The sequence below is a fragment of the Mizuhopecten yessoensis genome, unplaced genomic scaffold, assembly GCF_002113885.1.
Source record: "Mizuhopecten yessoensis strain PY_sf001 unplaced genomic scaffold, ASM211388v2 scaffold11135, whole genome shotgun sequence".
NCBI classification, from domain to species: Eukaryota; Metazoa; Mollusca; class Bivalvia; order Pectinida; family Pectinidae; genus Mizuhopecten; species Mizuhopecten yessoensis.
The window spans coordinates 437,358-452,658 of record NW_018408897.1 but is presented as its reverse complement, the minus strand read 5'-3'; the positions used below and the strand labels follow the sequence as shown (position 1 = coordinate 452,658).

At 33.9% G+C, this 15,301-nt stretch overlaps 1 protein-coding gene across 1 annotated transcript; it reads left to right on the top strand.

Moving 5' to 3' along the window:
- Positions 1 to 2,271: 2,271 nt before the first annotated feature.
- On the top strand, positions 2,272 to 13,256 carry LOC110466543 (trichohyalin-like). The gene is made up of 9 exons (XM_021523098.1): positions 2,272 to 2,373; positions 5,129 to 5,217; positions 5,509 to 6,208; positions 6,585 to 6,767; positions 7,831 to 8,052; positions 11,696 to 11,908; positions 12,112 to 12,186; positions 12,424 to 12,648; positions 13,012 to 13,256. Exons 2-9 carry the CDS (start codon positions 5,164 to 5,166, stop codon positions 13,221 to 13,223), a joined length of 1,884 nt encoding a protein of 627 aa, XP_021378773.1. The 5' UTR covers positions 2,272 to 2,373; positions 5,129 to 5,163; the 3' UTR covers positions 13,224 to 13,256.
- Positions 13,257 to 15,301: the final 2,045 nt, after the last annotated feature.

Sequence of the window (15,301 nt, the reverse complement as noted above, 5' to 3'; positions counted from 1 at the left end):
AAGCAAGTAACATTTGTCAAATGTAACTAACAAACACTCCCGTGAAGTCACCCTCTACTGGACGATCGTGTATCGGAGTATAACTCCAAATAGAAATGAATTTGAAATAGCTTATATTTTTTATTCCGACACGTCATAAAACCTTGGCTACGAAACGAAAGAAGGAATGATTCGATTTTAACAACAAATCATATAGTTATATAAGGTTTATATTAATAGACCCAGTCAAGCTTCCCGTGCATACGTGGAATATAAAACGAAACCAGAATGAGTCCTACCATCTTAAACATCTTTAGGCACACGTAACCGAGAGGAGCTATATATCAGTCTGCACATCACACTAAAACGTTGTTTTTAAAATCCCGAACACAGTGGAGTCCATGTAATTTATTTTCAATTTTAGAGTTCACCCATGTTTTGCACCGGTAAACACGTTAACAGGTGTAGACTTCAGACTATTAAAAATGAATTGTATCTGTGTGAAACATAACAGAATCGTTCCTATGATTGAGTCCTAATTTGAGCGAGTATGATGGTTTTTCTACAACTCTCTAATACTATTCTTAATATAACAACTGTATTTAATTCAAATACAGTTGTAATATAAAAAGTATGCGGTCTAAAGTATCAATGGCATGTACATTATATGTGTAGTTCGACCTTAGGTCATGAGCTTTGGTAGTATGGCATTATGTCTATCGTGCTTAATTCTACCTGTTCATTGTCTATGCAGAGTATTTGTTTGTTGTGGTGTATGGTATGGAGTTATGTACTCGTTGGTATTTTTCATTTCATAGTGACTGATTTATCAAGTTTATTTAATTTATTTCATTACCAAGATACATTTAAGCATAACATATTGGCCACCGATGGAGAGAATTGATATAGGCTTTGTAAATATAATGTGTTGAATTTAATATTTCGTTTCAATTTTTGGAATTAGGTGATATTTTTCGATCTTGTTGAAATAAGAGTCTCTTAATCTAACGCCCAAAGGACTGTTTGTGAATGGTATATAATATCGTATACATACGCATATCACGGAAAATGAATTTATTGTTCATAATTAAATCTACTAAATTGACCTAACAGTTGATCAAAGCATTTTTTTCACTGGATTTTTCCTTAAATATTGATCTTGCACTTCGTCAGCAACGACGTTAGAGCACCATGTTTTATCAACATTTACACTAATAGTTGTCACCTCGGTTAAATACTAGCCGCCTCCTACCGACTCGGCTATATAGAATTTCTCTTTCGCACATTTGGTAGAGCCTAAGGCTTGTAAGCCGGAGGTCCCTGGTTTGACTTCTGGCTGAGGCATTAAAAGAAAGACCTTTGATACATATATGATTCTTATGTAGCAAAGGAAAATGAAACAGCAGTTACGGGATAATCCTCTGATATGATCCTACAAAATAAAGCACCATGGTATAAACTTGGATTAAAAACAACAAATAATAAGTTATCTTGGACATTTTTGTTTGTTAATAGCTGAAACATCTCTCACTAGAGTGTTAAGAAAGATTTATCATAGTCTCAAGATCATAAAGCCGATGTCAGCACGTTGTTTTAAAGCAGCGATATAATATTAGAACAATGAATGGATGTTAAACTGTGCGATAGATATATAAGGCATATAAGTGTTAATACATTAAGCATGCAGAGTACGGTTTTTGAGATTTTAATATTTCTATTATGACTTTCTTTTTATATTTTGTACTAACACTTTTACTGTGTCGGATCTACGTGTACAGAGAAACGGTTAGCAATGTTTGGCGTCACCATTCCCTCCGTACCTTCAGTACGTATTTTTCATTCAATGGTGACATCACATATCTTAAAAAGCACAATTGTATAGAAGTTAATGTCCTTAATAAAACATAGGTTCAGACTAGCAAATCTTGATGCTTTCTTTATGATCTTGCTTAGTTTCTGCAGTAAAAAAAAGAGAACTAAAAAGGGACAGTTTGTAACATACGAAAATTAATAACAAGCATAATTGTGCTATGTCATATACTTATCTACATAAATGATATTATTTGTTCGTGATCACTTTTACATATCGTACTGCTAATCAGAAATCAATATCCGCTGAAAGTCTAGATATACAGAAATGTAAACGTGGAAATATAACTTTAACACCTGACATACATTTTGATAATTCTCGTTGATTAGTTAATGCTATATTCATACGTTTTCGACACATATGTAACAGGAGATACAGCGATAGGTTAATGTGACACAGTAGTCTCCCTTTAAAAATGGCTACTCAGTGGCAGGATCTATAGCATGAACTTAGTGATCTCTTATCTTACAACTTTAAAAGAAGTGCTGTCAAGGCCGAACTGAATGTGCTTCACAAGTACAGATGTAAGTAATCTTTGTTATATATAACCAACAAGCATTGGCTTAAAAATCACCCATTACTAATTGAGGTGTATGAAGGCGTTAAACCTCTTAATTCACAGATAGTGAATAAGAATCAGATTACTTTTAGATATAAACGAGTCTTCAAACCATTTCAAATCGTTTGTTTAGCATAACTGATCAGAAAATTGTCTGAAAATGTAACCTCATATGGTCGCGCGTTTAACCTCTAAATAAAAGAAAGGGGTTTACGAAAAGTCTCAAAACCATTTATACACGAAAACAACAGACGGAATATCCTTATTCAACAACAAATCATGGAAATAGTTATCCTTGCTTTTAATTAACCAAGCAAAGCTCGAAATGCATAGTGATTATATTTAAAACAGACTGAGTCTTGTTGGTTATTTTAGATATTTAGAAAGTATATTTGTTCATTCTATTACATTAATAGACATGCTGACTGCTTGGCTACAGGAAAAACGCCTACGTAATCATACGTTGATTTAATTGGATCTGCCATAACAGGACAGCCTGACCTTGAGTTCATTTTGAATAAGTATTTTTAAAGTCCTGTATAAGGGTATATCTTCTTTGTTGCCTTTGACACTGTGTACTGGCGTACGAAGGTTCGGTCGTATGATAACATGCTTGAACGCGCACGTTTGTGTGTTTTTGATTTGAGTGCTTATAGAAAAACGAGACATATATCCTCTGATAGGTCATGGCCATTCTTGTCATTAGGTAATGTTAACGTTATATAGATAGGTTATTGTAAGGAGGGATATGGGATTTAGAGCATGACCGTGACACGTACATGGTAGGGTTTTACCAGCGAAACCCAACACGTCAGTCATGATCACACTATAAAAACTATTGTTTTCAAAATATGAGCTACAATGTATATCATAATATATTTCTGATATTGTTTTTATGTAAAGTAATTTTTTTTTATTTGTCTCGATAAAGGAGCGGAACGCTCCAAAAATTTGACAACATCATATGGTCTACACTGTAAGAATGACTTCCTCGCCCCATATATATAATTTAAGATATACTGTTTATCTACTATATAAATGAGTGATGAGATGTCTACTGCTACTGAAGCTGATCAGGTGTCAGTTCACAAATGTCTCTTTCTTTAAAGCACTTACTGCAGTTAAAGAAGATTTCTATAACTTAGGACAATATTTTCTTGTAGACAAATTTAAGTTAAGGAATTTCCATACGGAGTGGTCGTAAGACTAAAGCATGTACAGTTAAACATTATATTAACAAGTTATGTTTGTGCAACAGAAGGATGATACTAATGGATGAATATTGTATAGAAAGCGAACAATTGTAAAATATATGGGAAAGTACAATTATTTATGGAAATAAACATATGCGTCACTTCCGTAGTTCGTGTGGTATAAAGAGAATGTCCCGGGTGTCTATTTCGGATTCCTAGCCTGATCAATATTAAATATGCGTTCCCCGCAAATTTCCAACAAATTATGTAAAATTTAGATGAAAATAGTACATGGCATCAATATACTGCATTACAATATTCTAGCAAACTGGTATTTTCTGTACGTCTGTGTTTATATAACAGAACTCTCATATTATATAGCAAACACAGGTTGAATAGATATATTTTACGATTAAAGCCCGAGTTATAGTTGCTCGATAAAGGAGTGCATTCCTGGAAGTCATACAAATATATGTGTCGTATTGCTCTGAGCATTAAGGGTGGTTGGGATGCGCAGTGGATAGCGCACCTACCTTTCACCAAGGCGGCCGGGGTTCGATTCCCCTATCGGACTTAAAAGGTACTCCGGGTTCCCCCTTACATTAAGACCCATGCGCGCTAAAATCCGGGCCAACAAGAGTGATAAGTTGAAATAATAATGTTTTCATAATTATTGTAAAAGAAATAAAGTTATATATTTCTTTGATAACAAACATTAGTTTGTGCTTTAAATGTAATTGATAACTCCTGTATATCAATGCTCATCACACCAAGTATTAATGTTTATAATACCGAGTATTAATGTTCATCCTACAAAGTATTAATGTTCATCATACCGGGTATTGATGTTCATCATACCAAGTATTAATGTTCATCATACCAAGTATTAATGTCCAATTGTTATAAAAGTAAATAACATACCATCTTAAATAACTGTGATATATTGAGCATTTTCAGTCAAAGTTCAGAATTTCACATAGTTTGTTGGAAAGGTATGAGACAACAATCGATATATCGGTTTAATCGATATTTCGTACATGTATAACAGCTAAGTGTACATACGCCTATTATATTGCCAACTCGTACATATTTAACATCTTTGGATATACGCTTCACTGGTCATTTGTCTGGTGAAGGAGACAGCTTACATACTGTACTAGACATAGAAACGTCACATATAAACACACCCCTGTCTCTGAACATACAATGTACATGGAACTTTATATGATGCGTTCATATATATATATATATGGAAAAAGACAGTAAAAACAATCAATCTTTATGTGAAGCGTTTGGAGTAAACACTTGTGAGAAATTTCTTTCAGAATCGGTATCTACGTATAATATTCAAACATATTACAGGAACAAACAGCCCTTATTCATTATTTTCGTTTATTTGACAATACACTAGACTGAAACAGTTCTTTTTATACAGGTATAATTCCCTCGTTAACAATGTTTAATTTAGACACTATTGGAATACACATTAACTTATATAAATAATAAACATTACCGGTACTTTTTCAGTAAACAAAAGGGTCGACTGTCTTTAGAGTGTGAACATGGATTTATCTTGGTCTGCAGATCACAAAGCCGATGCCGGGACTATATTGAAGGTAATGTTAAATGAAAAAGGAGTCACATTCATTGTTGTTAGGTACCCTGACACTAGTTATTATATGTCTAGTGTAATGGGTCATTATATGAAACATACAATAATAGATAGTTGCACCGCGCGAATAAAGAGGTACATTGTTGTACTTTACATTTTCCTGAAAGAGAACTTTCCATTTGTTTAATAGAAAAGCAAGAATAGCTTGTTTTCAAATGTCTAACAAAATATTTTATTCATTCAAAAAAAAGGAGGTGTAAAGAAAAAAGACCGTTGAAACAATCACATTTTTCAGAACCTGCAACTTGAAGTAAACAAAAATATAACTGAATTGACAACCAATTTACACCAGCTTGACAACGTGAATTCTGCATTAAATGAAGGACAAGCAACGTTTGGACAGATATTATGCGAAACCTGCACGAAAGCTGTAGAATCTAAGTACAAAGAATTGCATTCAGAGGAGGACCAGTCACAGAGTAAGAAGAAATATAAAACGTTGGCACCAGAACGTCAACGGATTGTGAATGAAATAACAAAAGTTTTCATTGAGCTCGAACGTTCTCAGTCTACGGATAAAGGCGACGAACAATACTGCACACAGAAGGAATATCATGCTCAACAGATGTTGGAATTGGAAAACAAGTATAAAAAGGATTTACAGAATAATCAAGCTGAAATACTTGATTTAAAGAAACAAGTAAAGAAGTTGATAACTGAAAGGGATGACAATAACAAAAAACTTAAAACAATGTCAAGTCAGCTCACGTCAAATGAAAAGTTTGAACGCGAATTACGTAAATATCAAACAGAAAATAAGAGGCTACAAACCAACCTAGAAACAAGTGAACGTCGCAATGAACAGCTGCGGAAAGATGTGGAAAGGGGCGAGGACGACCTTCGGAAACAACGTCAATCATTCAATGAGGAGAGAACAAGACGAGAAAACGAAGATATAACAGATGGAAATATAAAAAGTTTTCACAACGATATGTGTATGTTTTCGTGCTTAGTTGCCTGTTCTGTCATTTATCTTAGCAACAATACGCTAATAAAAGTATCAATCATTTAAATACCAATCAATCACCATAAATAAGTAACATCACCAGAATGATAAAAGCGAAGGATACAGAATACGTCTTGTTTGATAGTTTTGTATTGTTTTAATTTTACCAATGTTTTGAAAAGGTATGTAAGCTAACACGAAATATATGTTTACGTTAATTTATTTATAAAAATAAAATATTTAAGCGACTCTAATGGAAAAATACCATATGATTCCAATGTTGTGATATGAATTATTTTCAGAAAAGCTTATTAAGAAATAGGTTGTTCATATGATAACGAACGTTAAATTTCATTTGACAACAGACACAGCGAATGTAGAAGCGGTTAGACCCGAACACGAGCACGATGTTAACACGAGAGACCGAACACATACGACAGAGAGGCAAACTGGACAGAAGATGGGGTTATTACACAGGTCAAATAACGACAACGTATCATCCGGGGGAGGTCTTCATCAAGATATAGGGGGCTTGTCAGGGGATGTCGGTAAGAGCGTTTGATACAAGTAATTAAAGCAAACTTACTTTTGATGGAATAACTTTATTTACATGTTGATAGACAGAAAGTTTACATTTGAAAGAAAAGTCAAAAGTTTTATCGAATTTATCATATTATGACTTGACTGTTTCAAGTATGTTAGAACCACCTGGTAAATACAAATAACAGGTCCAAAATATAGAAATCGACGCAATTTGATATACTGAATATAATTTAGTTTAGTAACTAATGTGAAACATAGCTAATTTAGCGTAGACCTTAATAACTATTAAGGCTCGTATTTCATAATGATTGTTTATTTAAATTAAAACACATCATTTACTAGTTCCGAAGGGGAATGGAAGCATCTAACTAAGAAAGTTGCAGACTTGCGACACTACATATATATATATATTAGTAAAATATCTGTTTAAATTATCTTAAAGGTGAATGTGAAAGTGAGAACTGCTGAGACATTGTAAATAAAGTAACAACTATTATATGTCCTTTCATAATATGTGTTGTTGTTGTCAATGATCTCGGTAGCTATAAACATTATAGTCAGTTTTATTTACAGTTATCATTACTTGTCAACCTTATTTACATCAATACTGAATGTTATGAAATTACACAGTAATTAAAGGTCATTTTACTCGACACGGATTTCGGTTTCAAATATATTCTCTGTCAAGATAATGTTATCGTCGTGTTATATTATGATTCTTGTCGTTTTGCATAGCTAAAGCAATCTTGATTCAAGTCAAATTTCTTTTCAACAACTAATAAAGGGGAATTAACGCTCCAAATGATCGAAGTATATAATTTCTCTTTAGATAATGTGTCGTTTCGTAGCATTCAAATTGTATACGAAAGAGACTGATACATTATAATGTCGATAAATAACCATTATTAAAACACTAATCTTTGATCTTATTATAGACTAGGCAAATTCATTATGTGCTGTTTAAGTAATCAAAGATTAAGATGAATAAATACATATTGCATACTAAAAAATAAGAATTTGATTTAGACAAGGACATTAGTAGTCACGTGTTTTGTTGGCCATTTTAAGACTCTACGCTAGAAGAAACCCTACAGAAATTGAAACAGATAGAAAAGGGTGCTGTTATAGTACAGAAGGAAAACGATGATTACAGAAGGGAAATTGTACAGTTTCACACACAGAGAAAGACACTTGAAGACAAGACCGTCTCCCTACAAAAGACCAATGAGGAGATGGCGCTAGTCATGAGAGATCTTCAACGTGACAACGAAAAACTTATCAGAGAACGAGGTAAGATACCTACAGAAGAATTTACAATTTTAATCTTGGTGACCTTTACGTGAAGGCAAATAATTTCACGGCAATTATTCCAGCTCATTTTCTGTTCACAAGTATAGAGGTATATCATTATACAGTACACACCTATTTGTAAGATACTGTGGCTGTCCCTTGGTCAGGAAATAACCGCACGTGTGGACACTGCTTCTACTCTTCCTATATAAATTATAATTCTGTTTGGAACTACATATTCTAATGCAAAAAGGTATCTAATTTCTTGAATAATGATATTTGAATTCTCACTTTGATGATTTATTTATTTAGGAAATAATCAACATGTGTCCATGTATTAGGGTGGAATAAGCAATAAACTCTGGCCGCAAGAAAAGCAATTTATAAGGGCCGAGTTGATCATTTTTCCCAACATCTGCTTATCCAGAGTTATATTATCCGCCATAATATACAAACATGTTGATGATATCAATTATATCTAGTTAATTGTAGCAAATTTATTTTTCGCGTCTACCTCAGTGTCAAAAAACCCCAAAAGGAATTAATTGCATAGTTTTATAGGAAGAAAATACATTTCACCACATTTATAATTCAATTCAAAATTGATAACAAAATCACAGTACGACATATTATATTGGCTTTAAATATTGTTATCATCCTTCTTCTTAGTATTACATAAAAGGGCTCTCAAAACATCTAATTTGTGTACACACATATCATTGGTGGATCTGGGGAATGCTTTGGGGCCAGGAACCCCCATCCTCCCATTGATGGTAAAAACAAAAACAGAAATATATGTAGAGCTTGCATGATGCTAACACCCATACCCCTCGACTGAAAATTTCTTCTGGATCCTGATTGTCTCCTCCAATCTCCATGGTCCATGTTGTACATGAACACACTTTAGATACCAACTGACAAACTTCCATGCATTAAGTTATGAATATGGATGCTATGTTGACATTAGGTCTCAGTTTCAGTTTCATATGACATCATACCCCTTTATCATGTACAATACATACACCTTTTGGGCGTGCCAGACACAATTTCTCCAGTACTCTAGTTCTAACTGTACTTGTTGGAAAGGCAATATGAATGCCCTCATCTTTGATTGATTAAGAATGGCTTTACTGCATTCCTGAAACATACGTAGGTGTACATAGGTATTCATCATGAATGAGAAAAAACATAGTACTTTTATTATTAGCGATAGTTACATACACGAGCATTCCATTTTGTACAGTTGTGGGATCGCACAACGTTACACGATGTGCGGTGTGCGCACGATGTGTGCACGGTGTGTGAACGGTGTGTGAACGGTGTGTGCACGATAAAAAGCTGGACGATCATTGCTTGCGCACATCTGTGCGCACGATGGACGGACGTTGTGCGATAACAATTGTGCTTGGTGTAAATTGAGGAATGCCTTAACAATTTATACGGTTTCGTGTTTAAACATATAAACTTGATGTTTACGTATGTTTCTATATTCTAGCAACATCTATAAACTTATCTTTCTGTCTATACATTCTTATATTTAGAAATTGTGTTTTCTGTGTTTTTAAACAAACTAAATCGGCACATGTAAAATTACAACACAATCCCGTATAGAGGTAAACATAACCACTTTTTACATGTACCTGGACCGTAGTTTTCTCCCCGCCTGGGGCACTTACGTAACTCGTCGGGTAAGGCCGGGGTTGTGAAAATCCAGGTGAAGGGGAGCTATAGGCAAACGAATGCAAATAACAAATACTATTTATTACGGTCAAACGGTATCGCATATCAGCTCTGTGTGTCAGGCACTGGTCAGGTAAAACTCCGGACACTCATAAAATTGTTATTTACCTGTTCTGTTACCTTGGAGCCAAACCCATTCTTGACAGCCTAACGGTCGCTGTAATACTGTGTAACACGCATTGTGAAATTGTATAATCTTGATTATTGTGATGAGAAATTACAGATATATACACAGTGTACATTATCGCATACAAGCCTTCCGTATTTTTGTCATTCCGTAATTTTGATCTACAAATGATACCAAATCGCACAGTTGTGCGGAGAGAAGCGCACACCGGGGCGAACGATTGCTAAATCGCACAGTTGTGCGCACCATGTGTGGACGATGTGCGAACGGTGTGTGAACGATGTATGCACGGTGTGCGCACGCTATTTTTGGTGCGTTGTGCGGTACCACAACTGTATATTAACTAGAGAAAGGACTTCTGATACACTATCATGTACTTATTCATATAAAGATTTATCAAAATATATAGACCAAGTTAAACTAACTCATATATTGTTAAAATGATGTATTTCATATATACCATTAAAATGTTTAAACCGGAATCGAACAGTAATGAATATGTGTAGAAAACAGATTATTTTTACTTTGAACTAATCAACGGAATGTTTATGCATGTAATAATAATGTAAAAGGTTATCGCTCCTAAAAAAAACCCCAAAACTCAGCAAATTTGCATTTAAGGGCACTTCTTAAATTTTACAGATTGTATGAATGTATACCTTATAAGACTTTTGAATTTTTTTCTTCCTTTTTAGTGGATGGGAGGTGACGTTCAAAATGTATATAAACTGATAAAAAAACAAACACTTCGATAAAGAAAATTATCTTGTACACTGTAATTACCTTCAGGGCACATAATTGTGAACTCCAGTGCACTACAGTGTTAACTGTGGTGCACAAGTATGTGAACTCCAATGCATAAGCTAGTGAACTACAGTGCACAAGCTTGTTAACTCCAGTGTACATGCTTGTTTACTCCAGTGTACATGCTTGTTAACGCCAGTGTACATGCTTGTTTACTGGCGTTAACTTCTTTTGTTAACTCAAGTGCACTAGACTGCCAAGTTAAGTGTGCCCCCAACATGACCACATCATATTGCCAATTCGTCCATTTGGGATTCATACGTATAACTTAAGATTTTAAAATAGATGATTTTAATAGAGCGAAAGGAAAAGGTCAAAACAGAATCATTTATAACATCACAAATGTTCAAGCTTGAGCCACAACAAATAATTTCTAATTTAATCACTATTTTATGTCAACCCTGCCAGGATAAATTCCAGCGGCAAAGCTACAGCCAAACCTGAAAATTGATGATCTACCAGCAGAGTAAAACACCATATTATGTAAAAAAAATCGCTAGAAAGACAAACGTAGGAAGAAATGAAATACCTATTTGAAACAAAATCAAATTGGTTGATACAGAAATTAAACAAAGTAAACATATCTTTGCACCATATGAATATTTGTTATCTATTTAAGACTCATTAGTGGCCCTTAAGGTCAATGGAATGAAAAATCCATAAATAATCTATTTCGTAATATTTTAGATTGTGACCTACATGTTTTCCAGAATTGGAAAAACAGCAGTTGCCGAATGTAATTCTGTGAGGATTCAAGAGGTTTTTCTTTAATAATGCTATATATTCAGTTATTTTATAGCTTCTTTAGTCTTTGAGTTGGAACGTTGTCCTCGTATGTTGACCCTTTGTTTTGTTTTCTTCTATCTCACTTGGAACATTCACAAGTAAAACATGAGAACTGACGAAACATTTCCATTATCTCCTATGGTATTATATTGCATTTATGTGACTGATATTATTTTTTCTTAAAAGATGAATATAACTCGGATCTTGTCAAAATGCGAAGAGGAACGGACAGGTACGACAGAGACCCAAATGAGAAATACATGAAGGACATAGAAAAACTAGAGAGGGAGAAACGGACACTCCAGGAACAGAATGACTCACTGCGCAGGGCCAATGCGGGCACGTCATCCGCCCTGAGAGACTTACAGCGGGATAATGATGGTTTAACAGATGAACTCGGTAGGACAGCTTTTTTGTTATATTTCTGATAGCCGACACAATAGTCATAATATCAGCACCCACATAAAGCAGAACAGTTTTATTTGTTGTAGGCGTTGAATGGTACACTTTTTTGTTTCAGATCATTAACATATGTTTTTTTCTCAACACCGTCTAAAGAGAAATAAATAACAGATTGATTTATCGTTGTGTTTTTATCAAAGGTATAAAAGAACAGAAAACTCATAAAATAAAAAAAGTTCTGGAGGACATCCAACCGCGGGAAGGAAGATCATTAGGTGAACTATTACCTTTCATTTTTTTGCTTTTTGCTATTACTGCTTAACTAACATATTCCCATAAAATAATGTCAATTGTTTTAACGAGTGTATAACCATAAGAACTGAACATATGTAATTAAGAAGTGTTCATATCGAGAAACGTGGTGTTCAACGAAGAAGGTTTTTAATTGAATCTAATCATATTACATGATACAATGTTTAATAAAGAATACGACAATTTTATTATGAGTACAGTGATGAGGTTAAGACGTGGATATCGTAGTGGAGTGGGCAGAGCTATGGTGGATATGGTTTTCAAGGAACTGAAGGGAATGCTTGAAGGCCGGTTCGATTCAGAAAACATTAAGTTTTCCATTGTGTTGAATAGTACACAGACAAATGAAGCCACTGTCGACGATGGACCTTCTTTTGTTTTATGTTTGAATACCTACGTCCAGGTGGCCTTGGGAAGTATCAAAGGTCATCACAAGTGTACGAGTTATTGTAATATATAATGTACAAGTAATACAAACACTTGGTGTATACGAAATTATAGATGTTCTAGTAGCAATAAATAATTTATGTACGGATACATATAAATCAATAATCATATACTTATTTAATCAAACACATTGGTTATAACGTTTGCAATATGTGTTTCATCACAAAGCAAGCTGGTTACAAAAGGAAAACAAAATATCATTTTGCATTCGATTTGCCGTAAACACAGCAATAACGCTCTTGTTGCGAACCCCATTAGTAATTACCAGACAGACCTAAGTAATAAACTATAGACAATCAAACATATTATATATATTATTTGAGAGAAACTTGTTTTTGTAGATGATAGAGATACGTACATCCTCGCACTACATCAGATTGATCAGGAGAATTTGTCGCTACTGACCCCTACCGGCAACAGTTTAACCGGAAGTGAGTTACAGAGGTTGGGCGGTCTCCTGGATATGGCTTTCAGCAGCGACGACGGACTTTACGAATGTGAACTCAACAAAACTGCTGTCGACAAAATAGTCAATCTTCTCAAGCAATATTGACTAGTTCTGACTTTAATTTCGATCAGACACGATACTTAGGTAATATATTTCATTGCATCATATTTTTTGAGTAAACAATAGGATTGAAGAGCAGGTTAGGCCTATATAATTTCTCTCCTTAGGTTGACATGACAAAGACAAAGATGAAACTGTTAGTGAGAAAATGTTGATGCAAATTATATATTATAAGTAGCATAAATCCCCAGTCTACATATAGCAGATGGTATAAGGGAGATAAATCCATGTATGTTTCAATTACATATAAATATTTAACTGATATTTTGAGCTATACAACGCTCTTATTAAAGAGTCAATCAGCATTAATTAGTAATAGGCAAGCAATGCCCTAATGATATATTAAACAAAGAAATTGCTACAATTTTAATTTTTATGCAAGACGTCATTAATGCCCCTGTTCATACTCTGCTGCTGATACACGAAGTAGTTAAACGTATAGAACCATGTACAATGTAGTATCAATATATATTATTGGCAGGAGTGATAAAAAGGTAAGGAATACAACAACAACAAAATATAAAAAATATAATGAGGCAATTCAGCTAGAAGATTTATTGCCAGTGTTCTATGTGTAAATCTTTCATCCCATCGAGTTTCAGACAACAAGTCTCGAACGGCGTCTACCATTCACATATCATCTACTCGAGAAGAATCCAGATTCAACCACAGAACACTTAAGCATTCAAACTTAGCACAATTTTGTTTTACTTTATTGCACCCATCAGTAGAAACAGCATCCAAAGCTTAATCCTTTAGGTGTATAGTATGAACATCAATGTAACAATCAGTTGAATCACATAATGGTTAAGGATAGTATTTTATCAATTATGACTGTATATAACAAAATTTATAGATTGTTTTGATTAATTAAAAAAGTCTTTTTTGTTTTTGTTTATGTATTTAAGAACACTATCAAATATAGATTTATTTTCAGTATTGTTTAATATAGTGCTTCCATTAAGAAGTATTTTAGTATCAAGATTAACCGGACACACTTCAAAATCTCATTTATTAGAGTCTGTCTCTCATCATTATACATTGGACATTGTAATAGATAATAGATAGCAGTTTCATAATCATCACCACACACACAAGATGGAGACTCTTTCAAGTGATCTTTGAACAGATCATAGTTCAGGTTACTCGCCTCATTTCTCATTTGACATAAGATTATGTTTCCCTTTCTGCTTATACAATTTTTAAATACATCAGAGATATCATTATTAAAACATATTATATACCTTAGCCTTAAATTTATTTAGAGTAGGGGAATGGACTATATCATTTTCAAGTCCATTGAACATTTGCACATTACTGGGAAGAAGCTTTTAGCATAAGATTCGACATAGTGGTGGGTTAAACATTCTTACATTTCTTAAAGTATACTTATAATTTTTCTGGGTTATGAACAAGAGGATCAATTATGTCATGGAGGTATGTGTTAGTTATTTTATACATCTGAATTAGCTTATGGTTCATCCGTCGATCAGACAGAGATTCCCAGCCTAGTTCTTTATATAGAGTTTGGTCTGATGTACCTTTCCGTATGCCTGTGATGATCATTGCAGCTTCTAGTTGTACGGATTCTAATATTTTTTTATGATTGTCAGAGCAGTTGTCACAGACAATATCTGCATATTCAAGCATTGGACGGATAAATGTTTTATTCATTTTGCATAGTGATTTTCTATCAATCTTATATTTCAGATACCTCAGCATGTTTATTCTTTTACTAGTCTTTTCATATATTAATTGGACATGGGTAGACCAAGTGCCATCTTTAGAAAAAGTTATTCCAAGATGTTTGTGATCATGGGCATTATCTACACAAGTATTAGAAACATTAATAAGAGGATGGATAGGATCTTTTTTTCTAGAAAATAATAGTGATTTGGTTTTAGAGGGGTTACATTAAGTGTCCCATGTACTAGCCCAGTTGTAATTCTATTAAGGTCTTGGTTAAGATAATCTGCTGCTAGTTGTGGGTTTTTCGTCTACGATGACATATAATGATGTATCGTCTGCAAACAGCAGGGTCGAGATACCAAGAAATAACACAA